Source organism: Lepus europaeus, chromosome 1 (genome assembly GCF_033115175.1).
Source record: "Lepus europaeus isolate LE1 chromosome 1, mLepTim1.pri, whole genome shotgun sequence".
NCBI lineage: Eukaryota > Metazoa > Chordata > Mammalia > Lagomorpha > Leporidae > Lepus > Lepus europaeus.
In genome coordinates, this window is record NC_084827.1 from 132,524,688 (window position 1) to 132,545,960 (window position 21,273).

At 37.2% G+C, this 21,273-nt stretch overlaps 1 protein-coding gene across 1 annotated transcript in view; it reads right to left on the reverse strand.

Moving 5' to 3' along the window:
• The window catches only part of COL5A2 (collagen type V alpha 2 chain), a 143,332-nt gene that overhangs the window by 41,325 nt on the left and 80,734 nt on the right, over positions 1-21,273 (reverse strand). Inside the window, exons 7-18 of the mRNA XM_062189006.1 lie at positions 17,789-17,899; positions 16,616-16,693; positions 14,344-14,388; positions 13,345-13,398; positions 12,891-12,944; positions 11,407-11,460; positions 8,278-8,331; positions 6,607-6,660; positions 5,558-5,602; positions 5,057-5,110; positions 3,016-3,060; positions 1,247-1,300 (exon numbers count right to left, since the gene is read on the reverse strand). Coding sequence (XP_062044990.1) covers positions 1,247-1,300; positions 3,016-3,060; positions 5,057-5,110; positions 5,558-5,602; positions 6,607-6,660; positions 8,278-8,331; positions 11,407-11,460; positions 12,891-12,944; positions 13,345-13,398; positions 14,344-14,388; positions 16,616-16,693; positions 17,789-17,899 — 702 coding nt within the window. The remainder of the gene's footprint in view (positions 1-1,246; positions 1,301-3,015; positions 3,061-5,056; positions 5,111-5,557; positions 5,603-6,606; positions 6,661-8,277; positions 8,332-11,406; positions 11,461-12,890; positions 12,945-13,344; positions 13,399-14,343; positions 14,389-16,615; positions 16,694-17,788; positions 17,900-21,273) is intronic.

Sequence of the window (21,273 nt, forward strand, 5' to 3'; positions counted from 1 at the left end):
TAGCACAACCAGCAAGAAGCATGAGCTTTTATAAAGAGTGTCCTCTGTGTCAGGCTTAATGCTAAAGATTTACACAGATTCACACATAATTCTCAAGGAAACTCCTTGAGAAAGCAAGGTTTAAATGGGTGCAGTCATTTCATTCAGCTCCATTTTGCAAGTAAATTCCTCTTCAGTATGAAGCAAATTATTGCCAAAGGGAAACAGGGCCTGAGTGGTAATGAAAAGTGTTGTATTGTTTAAAACTTAAAATTTGAATTTTAAGCTCCGAATTTATTCAATGAATTAGCTAATATAATGTTGATGTCTTCCTACTGTAATCCTTGTATTTATACCAAAGCACTAAGAAAAAGGATGAATTGTGACTCACTAACAAATGTAACTTATCCCAGAAAATACTTTAATCCATTCCCAAGTGGAGAGCCAAATATTTTCCCTGCCCATTCCTTTAGGGGCTGTGTATTGTAAGAAGGAAGGGGACAGTGGGAGGGCCAGCATTGCTTGAAAGAACAGCCTTTGACAACCTCTAACTTACTTTAACCTCCTTTTGTTTAGAATATTCTGCTTTTTCTTATCACCAGGCATTCTGTCCAGGAGTAGAGTTCCAATCCAGTTTAAAGACCTTATTTCTTGTAGCTACTTCAATTCTCTGCTCTTAGAGTTTTAACGCTACAGATTCTTTGATATGATAATTATATGATGATGTTATTATCCTTTAATTACATATGATGTCATTTTATTTTCTTTATTTTTGCAATAATTGACAACTAACATATTAAAGATTCTTTCCTTAGTTAAGAGTAAATTCCAGTGGTGGGCGTTTGACTTACAGGTTAAGATGCCACAAGTGATGTCTACATCCCCTATCAGAATGACTGGGTTCAAGTCCCTACTTCAATCCCAATTGCAGCTTCCTGTGAATGTATACCCATGGAGGCATCAGGTAATGGTTCAAGTAATTGGGTCCCTGTGACACATATGGAAGACCCAGAATGGAGCTCCTGGCACCAGATTCAGCCTGACCCAAACATGGATATTGGGTTGTTGCAGCATTTGTGGATTGAATCAAAGGATAGGAGATTCATTCTCTCTCTCTCACTCTCGCTCTCGCTCTCATTCTTGCTCTCTCTCTCTCTCTCTCTCTCTCATTACTATGAGTAATTCTCATAGTCTTCAATGAACAAGATGCTATTCTTGCCTTTGGGACACATATTATCACATAGAGTTAAATATATTAGTATTTTACCTTCATTCCCGGATTTCCTGGAAAACCAGAGGAGCCAGGTATCCCAAGAGGACCCTATTAAAAGAAACCAGAGAAATAAAGACATGCATTTAATTAGTATCTATTTTTTTATTTTTTTTATTTTTATTTATTTATTTTTTTGACAGGCAGAGTGGATAGTGAGAGAGAGAGACAGAGAGAAAGGTCTTCCTTTTTGCCATTGGTTCACCCTCCAATGGCCGCTGCGGCCGGCGCATCGCACTGATCCGAAGCCAGGAGCCACGTGCTTCTCCTGGTCTCCCATGTGGGTGCAGGGCCCAAGGACTTGGGCCATCCTCCACTGCACTCCCAGGCCATAGCAGAGAGCTGGCCTGGAAGAGGGGCAACCGGGATAGAATCCAGCGCCCCAACCGGGACTAGAACCCGGTGTGCCGGCGCCACAAGGCGGAGGATTAGCCTGTTAAGCCACGGCGCCAGCCTAATTAGTATCTAAGTAGATCTTTTTTTATTCTTTGATAATACGTGTGTTTTCACATAGGATATAGGAATAATCTTCTTTGTGCTTTATAATCCTAAAGATAATGATATAATTTTGTTGCAACATTGATCTCAAGTAGTGTTAAGAGACATATCCAGTGATATTCAACATAATGGGGATTTTCTAACTGTACCATATAGGATTGTTAGTCACAAATTCAAATTGTTTGAAATAATTGCCTATACCTTATATCCTTTTTCCATAACAGGTTTAGGTTTAGGTACTCTTGCTCTATGCTCTGATGTCTCAAGTTGTATTATATACTATATATTATTATAGTTAGCAATAGTATTATACAGCAATATTAATTAAGGTATACAATTTTCAAGGACAAGACTGTGTGTTTATCAGCTTTTTTTTTTAAATTCCAGGTTCCTGGAATACAATGGGTAGTAGTCTCTAAATATTTATGAATGTACAAATAGATGAATAAATTAATTAATTATTTAATATGAAAGTAATACAACATTCATCCAAAAATCAAACCATAATAAATGCTAGCAAGAATGTGGAGAAAAAAGTACCCTGATACACTGCTTTTGGGAATTTAAACTAGTACAACCATGATGGAAGACAGTATGGAGGTTCCTCAGAAATCTGAAAATAGATCTATCATATGATCCAGGCACCCTACTCCTATAAATTTACCAAAATAAAATAAAATCAGCATATGAAAGAGTTATTTGTATGCCATGTTTACTGCAGCTCAGTTCACAATGGCTAACACATGGATTCAACCCAGATGTCTATCAGCTAATGATTGGATAAAGAAAATGTGGTACATATACATTACTGAATACTACTTAGCAATAAAAAAGAATGGAATCCTGTCTTTTGCCATAAAATGAATGCTACTGGAAACCATTGTGAAATGTGAAGTAAGCCAGTCCAAAAAACACAAATATCATACGTTTTCTCTTACATGTGGTAGTTAATATAGAATACAAATAATTTATAAGAATGAAACAGACATCTTGTGATTTACCATTTTTAGACATTGTTTATATTCTGTGGAACTGTGGTCTTTCTATTCTTCACTTGCTGAACATTATGGTTAGTGGTACATTAAGCCTGTGATTATAAAGTAAACTGAATTTACATTTTTGCAAAAATTAAAAAAATGTAAAAAAAGAAAGTAAGGAAGGAGAAAGGTTGAGGGAGGGGGTATGGTTATATTCTTAGAATGGTATCTACAAAATATATGAAATCTGTTCTCTTTATATTAATAAAAATTTAAACAAACATAACTTACCATTGGTCCAGGTTTTCCTGGCATACCGTGTGCACCTCGCTGTCCCTAATTAGAAGAAAAAATGAATAAGATTACATATTCCACAATATTTTCCTCTTAATTCAATTGCTTTGTAAATAATTCCATGTGAGAAATTGAAAAATAGATAAAGGATAAATAACAACCTCAATCAGTGGATTAACAGTGATTAAAAATACACATTTACACAAGCTGATAAGGTAGCAATAAACACATACCTCTTCATATCAATTAGAAAATAAAAATCAAGATTAAGAAAATGAAATGGGCCAAAATGATTCTTAACACCTCGATCTATTACAATGAAAATTTAAACACCTCAGCCTTCTTAATAGCCAGACTAACTCAAAGGAACATGTCCTCCACGTGCAAACAAGCAAACCAACCAACCAACAATTATTAATCACTGTAGGAAGGCTTCTTGACAGCATTTCAAACGATTCTCATCTTCTGGAACCAAAGAAAAGGAAATACTGAATATCATGCCCAGTTCCTAATTATAAGCACATAAGGGCTCTTGAGCAAGTTGAATACTCAAACGTGGAGATTCTGTTATGCCTCAGTCAGGTCCTGGATTAAAAGGTGTAGGTCCCAGAGATTTGGCACTGGAATGTCTTGGTTAACACACTTAAGAACTTGGAAATCTCAAACTCCTTGAGGCCCCTAAGCCTGTATAAGTGGCCCATAATCTCCATTTACACCTCACACTTCTCTCTTGTATGAAGAATAAGAAGCTTCTACTTTACCAGACAACATAACCTTCCCTTCCGGCTACCAGACCAATAACTAGCATCAAGTCAAAACATAACTGGATTGAGGAAGTACTACATGTGATAAAAGAGAAGAGACTGCACACCAAAAGATCTCTAAGACCTAAACATCTTATAGAAGCAGGATCCAAGAGAGAATGTACAAACCTGGATCAAGAGTCAGGGTAATAAAGTTGGGAAACTTTAATGATGTGGAAGTACTCCCCGTGATATACAATTTTACATCCTAGTAGGGACCCTGGGACATGGTGCTGAGATGGGAAACTTGGAAAAGGCAATGGCCCACATAAAGGGAAGTAGAATGGCCAGAACTGTGCTGGCAGATGATGGAAGCACAGAGAAGGGAATTTATCAGACTTGATACACTGTGTAGGTTGGATAAACCTGTAGCTTATCATACCATACAATACTCTCTTTATTCTCAGAATGAACAGCATACAAAACGGCCTGGTAAGAGTATCTTACTGCTTTCAAACCAGAGCTTCGACTTTGGTGTCATTGTCCTTTGTGGTCTAGGGGTAACAGTACAGCATGTTACAAACCCAGGAATCCTAAGAGTAATGTGAATTTAGGATCTTAAAAAAAAAAAAAAATAGAGGCCAGATGGTACTCCTTAATTGTCATAAGCAGGCTGGGTGCAATTTAATGAATTGCAGGTTTCAAATATTAGCCAGCTATGGTCTAATCTTCAGAGAGCTGTGAAGAAAATTAGATCACGCCCAGCTACCCTGGTTCAAGATGCACGAGCAGACTACAAGGACAGTTCTCAGTCTGTATAATTAAAACAAAGCAGAGAGATGATTGGAATGCTCACATCTCGAATAGGATATACTCAGAAACTACCATCCAGGATTGTGAAAAATGTGAAATAAAGATGCTTGAAAGAATGCTTGCTATGTAATAATTGCTTGACAAATGTTACCTATTATAATTGTATTATCATTTTAAAGTTCATGTTTTCCTATCGCCTGTATTTCATGCTACTATATTTTTCACTATCTTCTTACTTTTCTTATCAAATTAAGTAACAACTGAACCATGGTTATGTTAGATATTAACAGCAAGAGTCCTGGTGAAGAAAGACAGGAACTCTCTATTCTATCTTTCCACATTTCTATAAAATAACTCCATTCCAAAATAAAAATTTAAACAATAACAGAACTGTTAATCTCATTGAAAAGGTAAATTCTGTAACGCAAAATGTAGAGTTGAAAACACATCTCAACAGTAAAAATAAAAGCAAGAATACTTACAGGAGCACCCTGTGGCCCAAGCCTCCCCCTCTCTCCTGGCATTCCCCTTGGACCCTGTAGAGGAGACAGTTAATGCAACCCTTGGATCATCAACTTCGAACTGGAAAATAGTTTGACTACACCACTCAATTCAGTTGAGACTCTATATATTCAGTCAACAAACAACAATGCTTCCAGGAATAATCTTGGGTTAGAAAAATTCTCTACCTGTAAAGATACTTAATCTTCTTGTGTAAATAGCTTTCATTTAACTTAGCCTCAAGGGATTAAATGTACACTAATACTGACCCTGAGAACAGTGGAAAAAATAAGTTAAGAAAAGCAATGAAATGCAGGAAGGGCCCCTTTCCATTCAAAATGCGCAATTTTCTTCTTGTACTTGTCAATCATCAAGTTATCAAGATTATTTCATGTTCTTCATATGTCTTTTTGTTTTTTCATTTAAACATTCTCTTAACAACATCCCTAAAACAAAAAAATAGCAAAGAAATCAATACATACCAGAGGACCCATGGCACCCATTGGACCAGTCGGGCCAGCTTCACCCTAATGCAAAAATGGGATTACATGACAGTATGAGAATCCTACATTGACATTCACATCACTTGTTCCATGTGTGTATAATTTTGAAGAGGACAACAGAAAAGCTTAGTTTCAATTAATGATCTCAAAATTCAGTTTTACCACCTTTTCTCAAAATGCAATGGGACAATGGGATGAAAACTGAGTCTCTGTAGAAGTGAATGTACACAAGGGCAGGCATTGGTACATCAGTTAAGAAGTCACATGGGATGACTCCCATATTGGAATGACTGAGTTTTGAGTTCTGCCTCTACTTCCAAATCCAGTTTCCTGATAATACAACCCTGGGAGGCAGGAGAGCGCTCAAATACTTGGGTCCCTGCCACCCATGTGGCAGACCCAGATTGAGTTCTGGGCTCCTCCTTGCAGCCTGGCCCAGACTCACAAATCAATGGATGGTAGATATCTTTCTCTTTTGTCTTACTTTCTCTCTCTCCCTCCCTCTCTGTGTGTGTGTGTGTGTGTGTCTGCCTTTAAAATAAATGAAAACAAATAAATAGGAGTAAGTCTAAATAACACAGGGGATTTAAATAAGATGATGAAACTGCCTTACATAACCATAGTCTCAAAAGTCTGTATCTGAATTAAAATTATGTCTAATATGTCTGAAATAAAACTAAAGTTTGCTTAATATCTACCCCCCTGTAATTTTTCATAACTTAAAATAAGAAACTTGAAACAAAATGCTTTTCCGCATCTATCTCATGATGCTTCCCGCGAAAAATTTCGTTATCCTTCCTTGATTTTTTTTTCCTATAAAAATAAACACATTTTGGGAAGAAACAATGACTGGGATTCCTTGGAATTAAAAGATATTAAATAGCAGGGGCATTTTTATTTAACTAATCATTTATTTATATACTCTTTTCTCTAGAATTATTTAGGATGGAAGTAAAACTCTGTTGGTGCTGAAAGCAGACCTGAAATGACACGGTGAGGTTACACCGAGGTACTATACAGTGAATTACCTTGGACCCAGGTGCTCCAACTTCCCCCTTAGGGCCTTCAAGACCTTTGTGTCCCTGTAAAGAAAATGTAAATCAGTATTTATATCCTGTTTGTGCAATTCTCAAAATCATGAAAAAAGAAGAAAAAATAAGCTCACAAACTATTCTCAAGTTTAATGTTGTTCAAAATATTTCCAAATTCTCAACTATTTGGAAAATCTATTTAAAGAAAATTAGAGTTTTCACCTCTAAATAACATTTTTACTTTGCAATATTATCACCCTTAAAACTTTTTTGACTTCATAGACATGTAATCTATAGCTACAAATAAAAACTCATAGAGAGGGACCAGCGCTGTGGCGCAGCCGGTTAATGCCTTGGCCTGAGGTGCGAGCATCCTATATGGATGCAGGTTCGAGACCCTGCTGCTCCACTTCCCATCCAGCTCTCTGCTACGGCCTGGGAAGGCAGTGGAGGATGGCCCAAGTTCTTGGGCCCCTGCACCAGCGTGGGAGACCCCGAGGAAGCTCCTGGCTCTTGGCTTCAGATTGGTGTGGCTCCAGCCATTGTGGACAATTTGGGAGTGCACCATTGGATGGGGGACCTCTCTCTCTCTGCCTATCCTTTCTCTGTAACTCTGACTTTCAAATAAAATAATAAATCTTAAAAAAAAACTCATAGAGAAAATACACAGTGGCAGAGTTTATGTTATAAAATATGAGTTATATCTGTTGTTGACATTCACAAAATAGCTGGACCTCTGTATCCACAGGGTTCAAGCCATAAGTCAAAGAACCACAAAAAAAAAAATTTTAAATAATGTTCTGTTGTTGCTGATACGTACTATGGAATTAGGCCTACAATTGTTATGTCTGTACTGAACATGTACAGGCTTAGCTTCCTGGCATTATTCCCTAAAAATATACTATAACAACTATTTACATAGAAGTTACTTTTCACTCAATACTATGAATGATTTAGAGATGATTTAAAATATATGGGAGGATGTTCAATAATTAGATGCAAATACTAAGCCATCTTATATTAGGGACCTGAGTATCCATGTATATTTGTGTCCCCCACAAATATCAAGGGAAAAATGCAGTTAGTAACTAGTACAACAGCAAGAACTCTGTTGCTCAAAACAGAAGCGAGTTGGTATATACTGATTAAATATCAGCACTGCTTTCAGACAGACATACACACAGATAGATGGATTCTATATATGCATACAATATAGAATAGCTACATATTAATTACACTGAGTTATTAAATAATCATGTTATTGTTTCCCCAGTTCAAGTTGACTGGGTCCCTCCTGCAACCTAATGAACTCCCTGCCTGTATCAAGTTGCTTGCTCTACCATGTAGTAGTTGCCTATTTTCCTAACTGTGCCTCTTATCAGCCTGAAGCTGCAGGTCCAAGACTTTGTTCTTTCAGCAGTATACCCTCTTTTTATAGCACAGCACCCGGTACACAGCAAAAAATCTGCATATATTGTTTCATAGAAGCAAATGAAATTCCAGAGAAGTGTGAAAAAGTATTATGATTTCGGTAGTCACAGGTGAATACTGCAACCACAGCTAGTTAAGGATGTTTGACAAATGGGATTGCAAAAATTCTGAAGCTGATGTGCCCCAGATCCTACTCTGTAAACCACAGCATCTGAGATGACGATGGACTGAACTTACTCGGTGACCCTTCAAGCCTGGAAGTCCAGGAGCCCCAGGAAAGCCTCGAGCTCCCTAGGGGGGAAAAATAGACAAGGCATTTTAGAGTCATTAATAAGAACAGGAATTGCTTAATATAGAGTTTTTCCAGAATGTATCAAGTACACAGTTTTTCATCATTCAACTAAAGAAAAAAAGCAGGATACTTGTCAAAATGTATCTGTGATCAAAATTAGCAGAGCAAAACACTATTAGAAATGGAAACATGACTTAACAGACATAGTTAATACCAGATTTTTGATTTGATGACATTTTCAAAATTAAATATGATAAATTGTGTCACAATTAGTAATGAGGGAAAAAAAGAAAAGCATAAGCAGAAATCAACATGTTCAGTTGTGGTAGAAGAGTGAATGCCTTTGTAGCAAGCCAACGTTCCTTTTATTTCCTTTAAACTTCTGAATACTGACCACAGAACATGATATAAAGGATGGTATTATCAGGGAAGTCTTAACAAAATGTTCATGAACAGCTTTGAATATTTATTTAAGAAACTAAATGGAGAAATAAAATATTCAATAGAATAGAAAGGTCGGAAAATACAAGAATGGTTTGGTTTCCTGACTCAGAATTCTGATAATTCTACACATTTTTCCATCAAAGAACATTAACTAGAAATGCGACAGAAAATCAAATTCAATGGTATGACTATTTTGAAATGGTGTTTGAAACACTTCCCTTATATTCTCCTAAAACATACAAATATCCAGTGACAAAATTACTTTCTTATTCTCATTGCCTGTGTTTGGTTTTGCAATGCATTGTCATTCCAACTGCCACTTGGTGACTGAGCTCCTTGATATTGTAAACTGATACTATCGATGATTATCTAGTATTAATCATTTATTAATCACCATAATCCTGGCATTTAGCTTATGCCCAGGGAGCAAGCATTCAATGAATAACAATTAGTAAAACAAGTGAATAAAAAAATGCTTTAATATTTCTAACTCAAATAACATTTTATCCAAACTTTTCTTATGGAACTTCTCTTATCCTAGTACAATCTTACAGAAGATGGCAAAATCTTTCTTCTCTACACATCATAAACTTCATTCACTATTTACTAAATGAACAGAAAACTCAATACATGAAAATCCTATGATAATATCAAAGCAATAATTCCTCTGTGAACTTTTGCCTAGAAAGTATTTCTTCAGTGTTTTGGGGGACTTTCACAGTTAGAGTACATGAATTAATGTCCTCTGAACAAATGAATTCCCACCAGTTCTTCTGTTGACACAACCCTGCTTAGGAATTCTTTCACATTAAGAACCCCCCTGAAATCCTCCCTTTTTCTGAGCTTTGCCTCTCTTCCCTCACCCTGCTCAGCAACTCAGTATACAGCCAGTTCAGCCTATAGGGGAATTACCGAGCTATGTTATTCCAAATAATTAGTTAACTTCAGATTTTATGATCTGTGAGGCAAATTCCCATGCCATTACATATCCCTAACATAACAAGAGAATGAACCAAATGTACTAACACTCATAAAAACAGTTTCATTGTGCTGACCCAGGACTGTCATCACAGTGCAATCGCACGTTGCTGTCCTAGCTCACAGAGCGCATCTGTGTGGAGCTGGCAGGGCACCTTTCTCCCCCATGGAGGACGCATGCTGGGAGCATGTGCGGCAGGACACTGGAGGCCCAAGCCTGGGTTTGTTGAAAAGGACATCTGTGCTAATGACTAAACCTCATGTCTTTGTCTGATTTACTTCCCCGGCTCATGGGGGAGGAAAGAAAAGAGAACAGAGAGATGGGAGAAAGGCTTTGTATTAAAACTAAATAATCTTTGGAGCCCTGTCAATTTCCTTAAAAGATCAGCATTCATTTGTTAAAAAAAAAAAAAAATCCTAGCAGTGAACCCCATCAATTTTCAGGAGGTAAACAGAACAATGCATAGGAAACACTTTAGGAGGCTGGATCCATTTAGGGGCTGTTAGGCAAGAGAAACCTTAGGAGTAGGAATGTTTAAGGAGGATTTTTGCTTGCCTATCATTTTCTGGTTTTCTGCATTGCTTGTACAGCACACCTTAGGGGAAAGCCTAGTGAAGCAATGCCAGGGACAACAGAAAGGTGGATTCAGAGAATGTTCAAGTGGCCCAGGTCCTAAATTCTGCTGGAGTCAGTTACCAGAGACCTGTCCTTTCAGTGAGCCAAGAGAAAAGAAAATTGTTTTAGGAAGGCTGACAATTCATGTTAGGAGGATTGGCAAAACTGTGTCATCAGAGTTTAGGGCCTGGTACATTAATCACGAATTTCAGTCAACATTAAGGTTTAGGGAGCAAATAGGCACCCTAGCCACAAGTCTACAATCTCTTTCAAGCTATTATTTCAGATATGATGGACAAATAGAAAATTAAAGTACTAAAAAGTAAAAGATAAACAAGATTGAGCTGTGACTTGTCTCTGGGTTAGGCTGATGACTTTTCTTTTGAAAAAAGAAAAGTTCTGGGGCCATTGCTGTGAGGCAGCAGGTTAAGCCGCTGCTTGCAGAGCCAGCATCCCATATGGGCACTGGTTTGAGTCTCGGCTGCGCCATTTTTGATCCAGCTTCCCACTAATATGCCTAGGAAAGGGGAGGAGGATGGCCCAGCTTCTTAGGCCCCCACACCTATGGGGGAGACTGATAGGAAGCTCTGGGCTCCTGGCTTTGGCTTGTGCCAGCCTTGGCTGTTGCAGTTATTTGGGGAATGAACAAGCATACAGAAGACTCTCTCTCTCTCTCTCTCTCTCTCTCTCTCTCTCTCGTGCATGTGCAGTCTCTCCTCTTCTCTCTTTTTGTAACTCTGCCTTTCCAATAAATATTGAAAATTCAATACTCAGTTTGAGAGTATCAAAATTATATTATAATGTAATACTCTGGCTTTAGGGGGGTTACTCATATGGTGCCAATGCAAAGAAAGTAATTGGAATTAATTATAGCTCTGGCAAAATGTCCTATGTCATTTTACATTTTGATAGAGTGGAACATTGCTCTGTTATTTATTTAGTGTTTAATAAATATGCAAACAATGAATTGCAAGTTAATTTCAATGTTTTTTATTTCTGGAAGTTTGTCTTTATGTCTTGGTAAGTATAAACATACCGGAGATCCTGCAAATCCCACTTCACCAGTATTTCCATTTCTGCCAGGTTCACCCTTTATGGGGGAAAAAGGAAAGGGGTGAATTGAAGAGAGTTTAAAACGTTATTCTCTGAAATCTATACGACAAACACATTGCGAATGTCTTTAGAAAGCTTATGGAGAATAGCCTAAACAAAACAAAACCGAGCTCCATTTCTGAAAGCAACATGATCTGTAAGACAGCCCGTGGAGCTTTCATTAGTTTACACAGAAGAAGAAACAGATATAAACTATCCTGGTCTTATCACTACACCATTTTAGGAACACCAACACTTACAAACAGGAACACACACACATAAATACACTTACATGCTAGGAGATCCTATAGGACAACCTGGCATTGACTTAAAACATTGTGCCTTAAAATACTACTTGGCAGTTCTTTTCTTGTGAATAAAGGAAAAAAAAAAAAAAAACTGAACTACCCAAGAACTACCAGAGCCATTTTTTCCTGTGACAAGTTCAGTATAATCTGCCTAATCATATAATGACTCATAAAGAAAAAACTTGTATCTATTTGGCCTATCCATAGTTTTATCATAAACTTTGGTATCACTAAGAAAATACTATGGAAAAGCAAATGCGTTATTACCGCTGTTCTCTAATGAGTCATTCTTAATGTTAAAACCTACAGCTAAGTCTTAACTTTAAAAATTCAACTGATGGGGCTGGCACCATAGCCCAGTGGGTTAACGCCTTGGCCTGAAAGCACCGGCATCCCATATGGGCACTGGTTAGGGGCCTGGCTGCTCCACTTCCCATCCAGCTCTCTGCTATGGCCTGGGAAAGCAGTGGAAAATGGCCCAAGTCTTTGGGCCCCTGCACCCACGTAGGAGACCCAGTAGAAGCTCCTGGCTCCTGACTTCAGATCGGCACAGCTCCGGTCGTTTCAGCCAGTTGGGGAGTGAACCATCAGATAGAGGACCTCTCTCTCTCTCTCTTTTTACCTCTCCTCTCTCTGTGTATCTCTGACTTTTAAATAAATCTTTAAAAAAATTCAACTGGAGAAAAATACTTTTCAGCATTGGGGAGCCATATTGGCATAGTACAGCTAACACATTCTTAAAATCCCATTTAGTTAAGACCTCATAATGATGTCCTGCCATCAGAGTAATGTGTTTTTTTCTGTCAGGTCATTTCAGTGGTTCCATCAGCACAGATTGTACCTATTCTGACAACAGTTCTATTATCTCATGGAGAAAATCTTAAAAGAAGATCCAGCTGATACATGGGAAAGACATTACCTAATAATATAATATTATTAAAGTTAAGAGCCCTTTTAGATTTTTATGAAATTCCATTCTGAGTTCTCCAGTTTAGATTAAATTTAGTGGAGGTTAAAAGGGTGGGGAAATGAAGTGGAAACTAATACAGAACATTCGTATGGACACTGTGGGTCCTTATTAAACCTCTAACTTCCAAGCCAAATTAGAAAGGCTGCTTACGTCTTCACCAGGTTTCCCAGGAGGGCCCTCTGGTCCACGTGCACCAATTGGACCCTAATGACAAAGCAAATTAAAGGAAAAAAAGAATATTACCTCTACCAGCCAATGTTAAAGTCCAAAATTATCGAGACAAATGAACCTTTTCATAGAAATGTTTGATTAATGTTTAGATTATTTATTGTATCTCTCAGTCATGTGTTCAATAGGGATAATTATTTAAATGCACAAATGTACATATCTCAGGACAATCTACTGATGATAATCAAAGCCTGTAAATTGAAATATTCTGCTACAAAAAACATATAGCTTAAGTACAGTCCACAGGACAGAACTCCCAAACTGGATTGTCATTTCTTGCTACATTAGAGAGGCCCTTGGAAAATATATCATTCATGATCTTATTATAATGGTGGACCCATTTGTAACTGGGTCTACATGCTTACTTGACATTTACCATTGGTCCAGGTTCACCAGGCTCACCAGGGGGCCCTGCAGGTCCTACGCCACCCTAAAATTGAGAACAATTTGAATATACAAACCAAAGGAAATCATAATACTAAATCATCTATTCTCTGCAATAGACTAGTTATTTAGCCAAATGACTCTGGAGCTTTCCAGCTATGTGACTTTGGGCAACTTATTTAATCTGTCTTGAGTTTTACTTCCTGATCTGAAAAATGAGATTAATAATGGTATTTATTTCATTTGGATGTTATGACGGTCCATATAACTAATGAATATTAAGGATCTAGAATAGTATTGACATACACTGAGAGCTCAAGTAATGGTAGCCATTAGTATCTCATCATAATCATCTTCTTCATCAGCATCACCAGCTACCTTTTCTATTAACCAATAACTTGAAATAAAACTCCACACAACGTGATGAGGACAATGTGGTAAGCTGGAGGAATCTAAAGATTTTCATTTTGAAAAATTATTTCCAATGGTCTATTAAATCACTGCAATAAATAAAATAGCTCTATATGATAATTTTATATATTATATATATTTGATATTTGACAGACATGGAAAGAAAGTTCATAGCATTAAGTTCTTTATAAAGATATCAAGGTGTTATCATCTTAACTGATACTTCTAACAACACCAGATGGCGATGGCCTTCTTTGGGCTGATTTAATAGCCTCACATGGCTTATAATCAATTTTGATAGTCTTCATCATGAAATGAGATAATAATATGTTATTTCAGAAGCAAAGGCACATAATCTTGGTGTTGGAAATCAACCACAGAAAGAAATCAAATGATAAAAATTTAACCCATGGATAAAACAATTGTAAATACTTATATGTGAAAAAAATATTTAATAGAGCTATTCAAATTGAGTATTTCAATACACAATTTAAAGGACAACCCAGTCATGTAACGTAGACATTACTTGCATTCTTTTTTCTCTACAGTGTGCAAATTAAATTATGTTTTAAAAACTTACTTGTTGCCCTTGTAAACCTTGAGGCCCCCTTGGACCAACAGGACCCTTAAAAACAAATGAGAATAAAAGTTGCACAGTATCCATAACAATTAGGTCATGCTTCAAACATGTTTAATTTTAGAATCTGGAAAAGTGAAGATTTGACAGTGAGGGATAATTGGATGATGATATTCTCCATCTGCAATCATCTGGAAAGCAGTTCACTTCAAGAATAGGAAGGCCTGGGCAACATTTGGGATGATCTTATGCATACAGTCTGTGTCATAAAGAGAAATAAACAATACATTCCTGGACACACCCAGAGTCTTTAGGACACTTGCATGTTTAAAGGGTGATTTGTTAAATCAGGACATTTGAATAAAGAAAAATCCTGGCAGTTATAAACTACTTATCAAACTCCCTATTTAATTCTTCAGTTTTGGGGATTGGCATTGTGGTGCAGTGGTAGAACACTGCCTGCAGCGCTCATCATCCCAGGTGGGTACTGGTTCAAGTCCCCGCTGCTCCACTTCTGATCCAGCTACCTGCTGGTGCACCTAGGAAAGCAGCAGAAGATGGCCCAGATCCAGATCCTTGGGCTCCTGCATCCACATGGGAGACAGGAGGAGGCTCCTGGCTCCTGGCTTCTGCCTGGCCCACCCCAGCAGATTTGGCCATTGAGGAGGGAACCAGCACATGGAAAATTTCTCTCAGTCTCCCTCTCTTCCTATAACTCTGCCTTTCAAATAAAATAAATAAATCTTAAAAAAAATTTCTAAGCTTTAAAGAGGGTAACTCTTACTACTTAAAAGATCAAGTTGAATTAAAAGTCTGACTACATTATTTTAAATGTCAACCTAAAGTTTTCTAGGATACTGCATTTTTGGGTTATTTCTTTTACAACATAAATTGAAAGTGTCTGCACAGAATTTCCTCATTTAAACATGAAATAATTTGCTGAGACAGAACAAAGAAAAGGAAACTGTAATTTGACTATCTAATAATACATGCCATATAATTTTTAAATATCACACTTTAAGATAATTAAAATCAGATTTATTCTTATGGCAAAACACTTAACATTTTACTTTAAATTTATTAGAAATTTCAGTTAGTAAGAAAATACAATCTCCATTAAAAAATAACCACATATGTAATTTAACATTTTAGAGGCTCAAAACTCATAACTCAGAATAATATTCCAAAGTAATCAATGAACTACATACTACCAGTGAATTAAAAACTATTCAGGGGCTGGCATTTGACTTGGCAATTAAGCACTGCTTGTGACACCCACATCCCAGGGTAGAGCACCTGGCTTTGAGTGCCAGCACCACTCCCAAATCCAGCTTTCTGCTAAAGCACACCCCTGGAGACAACCAACAGTTGAAGGATCAAGTTGTTTGCTTCCTGCCACCCACGTTGGAGACCCAGATTGAGTTCCAGCTCCTGACTTGGGCCTGACCCAGCCTGGGCTACTGCAGAGTTTTGGATATTTGGGGAGTGAATCAGCAGATGGGAAATTTCTGTCTGTCTCCCCCTAACTCCCTTACAACCCTGCTTTTCAAGTAAATAAATTTTTTAAAAATTAAAAAAAATTAACTATACAATTTTTTGGTACTCATAATGCTGGCAATAGGATGGGGATAAAAAGTTTTATATATGAGCTCTGATAACACTTCATATTGCATGAAATGCCATTAATATGGAATACTTCTGAATTTAGAAGCCAAAAAAAAAAAGTATGGGAGAATTTGAAAAGGGTTAATATGTTCAATGATTCATTTTGCTCCAAATACCCAGGTTAAAGCACTTTCCCAGAGAAAATGGGAATCATTCTGGCTAGTAAAGATATTCAGAACATGGAGTTGATGAGAAAGCCCAGTCAGGAAACGACAGAATTGTTGGCATAAGGCAACCAGGGACTATTAAGATAAGTAGGGAGCAATAAAAATGGACATAGTAAACTATTTCCAATTTCAAAAGTTTGCGAAATCACTGTTTTTAATCAGCACCATAAAACTTTTTTTTTTTAATTACAAAGGTACAGCTTTTATTTTGGCAATAGTTCCATGTCCTAAGATTGTTTATTTCCTTCAAATATTAATGAAATGTACAAAAAATACCTTGCATAGTTATAGACGGAACACCACTTGGGGTTCAACTGTACACAGCAGGTTTGAGAAATGGGAGACAGGCGGTGTTTAAGAAGACTCATGTTATTTCCTGATTGGCCAACTCGAGCCTCTATTTTTTCCCACACTCTGTGCTTAGCAGTAAAATATGTGCTTACCACAGAGCCAGGCATCAGTCCTACTTGACTCCCAAGTCCAGATTTTTCATCCAACCCAGCCATCTGAGCTGAAAATGGCTAGAAAGGCAAGGTGAAGACATTATTTCCATAGTAAAAGACATACTTCGGCATACTTTTAAAATTGAGACAGGTATATTCTCTGGAATTCTTATTTTAACCACTAAACTATAAAGCATGGGAAAAGAGTCAAGTTGTTTTTACTGTACGTGTTTTGGATGGACCACTGCTCCCCAGAGGCTTTTATAAGTACATTGCTTCAGCACAGCTGCCGCAATGGGACAGATGTCCCACATTTTGTAAAAGGATGGATCATTGTAATAAATATTTAGCCAGTCTAATTGATTTCATGTTTAAATATCTTCATCTGATTTCCCCCCACAATTAGAACATGCCAAACACTTGAGGAAAGCCTGAATGATGCCTTTAAAATAGTCGTGCTAGAGATTCCAGATTCTATTTCTGACTTTTATTTCTTTCTTTCTTTATTTATTTTGTTTATTCTTTGCTCCGGCAAGGCAATGTTAACTTGGATTTACGTAAGCTGATAAAAATTTCATAAGCCTTTTCATGAATTTCTGAATGTGTCAAGAATTGCAAACTATTTCACCTACTCTCTTTTTCACATAAGAGAACCAAGTAATCAAATTGACCATTGTGATTCATATTCATTCCGGTGCTTATGCTAATTTCGAGTTTTAGTGGGAAGTGAGTATTGTTTAAAAAAGTCTGGTAATTTCTTCTGCAATCAGTTGAGAAACAGAAATATGAATTCTTGTAAAACACAACTCACGTTGAGGCTCCATCTGTCTGCTATGCTATGCCATCTAGTCATAAACCCCCTATGTCTGCCAGGGAGAATTCAAAGTTGCAAATATAGAAAAACATTTCATCTTATCTTACTTCAGGCAGAAAATAAAAATCTAGGAAATAATTAGATTGCTGTATTAGTGTTAACTCAGCGGCCCTCTCATAGATATCATCATGGATGAGTCGTCCTCTCTTGGTGTGCAGCACAGGCTTCGTCAGTAGTGAGAGCCCAGAGAAGAGCAAAGAATAAGGAACACATCTCTTTTTTCAATTCACATTGAAATCATAGCAATAAGACAATAATGTACATCTGGTATATGGCATTGGACAATGTACACAACTCACCCTGCTCATGCCATCGGGTCCTGGGTGGGACGGGTGTCCGGGAGGCCCTGGAGCACCAGGTTGACCAGGAACACCAGGTTCTCCATCAATTCCTTGAGGCCCACGAGGACCCTGGGAAAACATACCATGGATATTAGAACCCAGTTCTAAATATGTACTTAGCAAAAAGCTAAAAGCACAGATTTCTTGATGGACATGGAGTGTCCATTCGTCTAAAGATAAGTGGCAATTTTATCACCTACAGTAACCTACTCAATTTCAGCACTGATGAGTGTGACTACATCTTGGGATAAAGTGACTACATCTTGAGAAATTTTACTTGATATGTTAAACCTCTAGGAGTCAACTGTCTTGAAATAATCATACAATGACTTTCAGTTCACCAGGTTCTAGAATGAGCCTCATAAGTTGAGCCTGGTTGTTCAAAATTATCTTTTGAGCAACACAATTAAATTCATATCTGGATTATAACTCAATTAGTTTTGTGCCTACTTCACCACCATCTCTGCCAAAAAAAAAAAAAATGTGAAAATGTGAGGGCCCCTTGATTATAATTTGTTGGTGATTTTCAACTATAACTGTTTAATGTTTTGTTTAGCTCCTGGTGCATAGAAGGCACTCAATATATAAATATGCCATTTTCACATTTTAGTCCTCTTGAGTACTGTAACTACAGCACTGTTTATTTTCCTTCCCACCACCAGAGGAGGACTAGACCAAGGAGAAATTTGAGGCAAAGGCACTGTTACCCAGCCAAGTCTAGTTCTCAGAGACGTGAGCAATGACTTCCAGCAGCCAAGTCCCACCCTTCTCATAACGCCCATTGTGAAGACTGCTTGGGGAACTGCCACGTCCTCAGTTCTGGAAATGCTCAGTGCCTACCCTCATCGTCCCCGCAGTCTTGTTAAATATTTTCTGGCTTGTTAACCAAGAAGAGCCAGAAAATCATTCTCATCTTTTAAAAATCAAACCTCCTATAACTCCTAAATCACTGACGATTCACTTCACTCTTTTCATTAAACATAACAGAGGGTGATTTAAATTGCTGTCTAGGAGTGCTGGATCATATGAATGTAGATATTAATGGATACTCTGACTTATTCATAGAACCTTGTATGGAAAATCCTCATAGTATTTTTGCAATCTTCAATTGTTAATTGATAACCAAGTATTATTATATACAAAAAGTGAGTTAAAACATAATCTCTGCTCCCAGTGAGGTTTCCAAAGATAAAACACACTATACTCAATGTCAGTGAAAGTAAAGAGAAGCTTCGGTATCAGGCCTTGTCCCTCTCTAGCCTTCTGTGATTAACGACCATTTTTCAAATCTGATCAAGAGAAAAATCTACTTTCTCAGACTTCACGACCTAGTCTGTGTTTTGATGGAATTCTTTTTAAATAATCTACATTATATAATCTTATATAAATTGAAATTAAAGTTAATATAAATATATGACAACTATCCAAATTTCAATAAATATAAACAAAATTGCCCATCAGAAAAAAATATTAGAGTATACAAAAAATATTTATTGGAAAATATTTAAAACAAATTACAATTTGAGAATCCATTTAAATGTTTTTATATTCCCAACTAAAGTGAATCATATAATTTTTATTTTAAGATAAATATTATCATCATCACCTCCCATCCCCCAGAATATTCATTAATCTCAGACAGCAATCTACAATAAAAAATACTTGTAGATTGCCACTAGGTGGCGACGTGTAGACGTCCACAAGTAGAAAAGACTGACAGAATAGTCTAGAATTTTACTTTCTGCTGGTTAATAGCCTCTCTCTCTATCTCCCCTTTTATCCCTCCCCCGATTCTCACACATACATGATAAAATATTAGAACTGATAATTGGTGTATTTTCATGTTTTACAAATAAGGAAACTGATTCCTATAGAGGGTAGGTGTCTTACACAACTGGAGCTCAGCACACTGTCCATCTCCTGACAGGCTGTTGCTTGTCACAGTGAAGTTACTTGGACAGTGCACTTAAAACTGAGGACATGTGATGTGAGATCCCTATAATAATCACTGGCTGGTACTGAGAGTTTCATGAGAGTTTATATCAGTAGCTCTCGATCCAGAGCAATTTTGCCCAGATTTGATGACATCAAAAGACAATATTAGTTTTCACAGATGAATGGGTGTTGGTGATCATCACATCTAGTGAGTAGAAAACAGGAATGTTGCAGAATGTCCTGCAATGGATAGGGAATTATCAAACCCGAAATACCAATGGTTCTGAGGTTGAGGAACTCTGCTGTACACTTTGTGAGCCTTTTATACTCTGTGATGATAAACAGGAGAAGGGGGTATTTATGGTTGCAGTGCCACCCTATATTGTGATAATCCTAACTTTACTCCAGCTAAGCAGTTCTTAGAAGGCTTGGAAGAGAGGCAAAATATTCTATGTATAGAAATTCTATCGCATCATACTGGTAGCTTGAAATCAGATTCTGGGACTATTTACACCAGGAAAATCGGCAGAAGCTATAAATCAAAAAGGACAAAAATTTTAAGAGAGTCAGTTGTTAAATACTTACCATCATGCCCATGCTTAATGAGATTAAAAAGAGCAACAGATTTCCTACTTTGGTATCTTCTACAATAGTCTTGGTTAATTGCTCATGAATAATTACTTCCCCATTCTTTCCTTACACACATACACAAACACTCATACTCCACTCACATTATCACAGGCCTAACCAAGACAGGAAATGGATGACATCACAAGCTAAGTCAAGTCAGGAAGAGAAGAGAAGTTAAGAGTCACAGAGGAGATTTATTGGATCCTAACCAGGAATTCTGGAAGTCTGAAACTATTTCCTTGGTAACTTCCTCCCCACCCCCTGGAAATATGACCCAATTTCTTACAATGTACAAGTACCTGATATAAAGTCTTTTCTGCACGACCACCCATTCTCCATCCAACTACTGTCATCTTCTACCACACTCTCTGATTTCAGACCTTGGGCAGGTACCTGGAGACCTCCTGGCAGTGTTTAAGCTACCAGTACCAGTAAGGAAGCTCCACAGAACAGCAAAGAAGGATGGGACATAAAACAGTCTGAATGAAGCCTTGTTGGACACCCTTATGGCTGTGTCCAACTTATTTGGGGCACTGTCATCACCCACATACCTATAGACTCCATCCTTGACTCCTACTCCATTTGAGAAAAGCATTGACATTATGTTATTTATTTAGTTAAATAAGTACAAGCATAAAACAGTATCAAAGATGAAACTTAGTACCAAAAGTCCTAGGAACATGATCTAAAATATTTTTTACCCTCATTTATTTGTTCAAAGTTGTCTATTGATTCTATATTCATTTATTTCTTCCGCTTATTTATTTTCTATAAGATTTGTTTTATTTATTTGAAGCCAGAGTTACAGAGAGAGAGGAGAGAGGAGAAGGGGAGAGGACAGAGGAGAGAGAGAAGAGAGAGAGAGAGAAGAGAGAGAG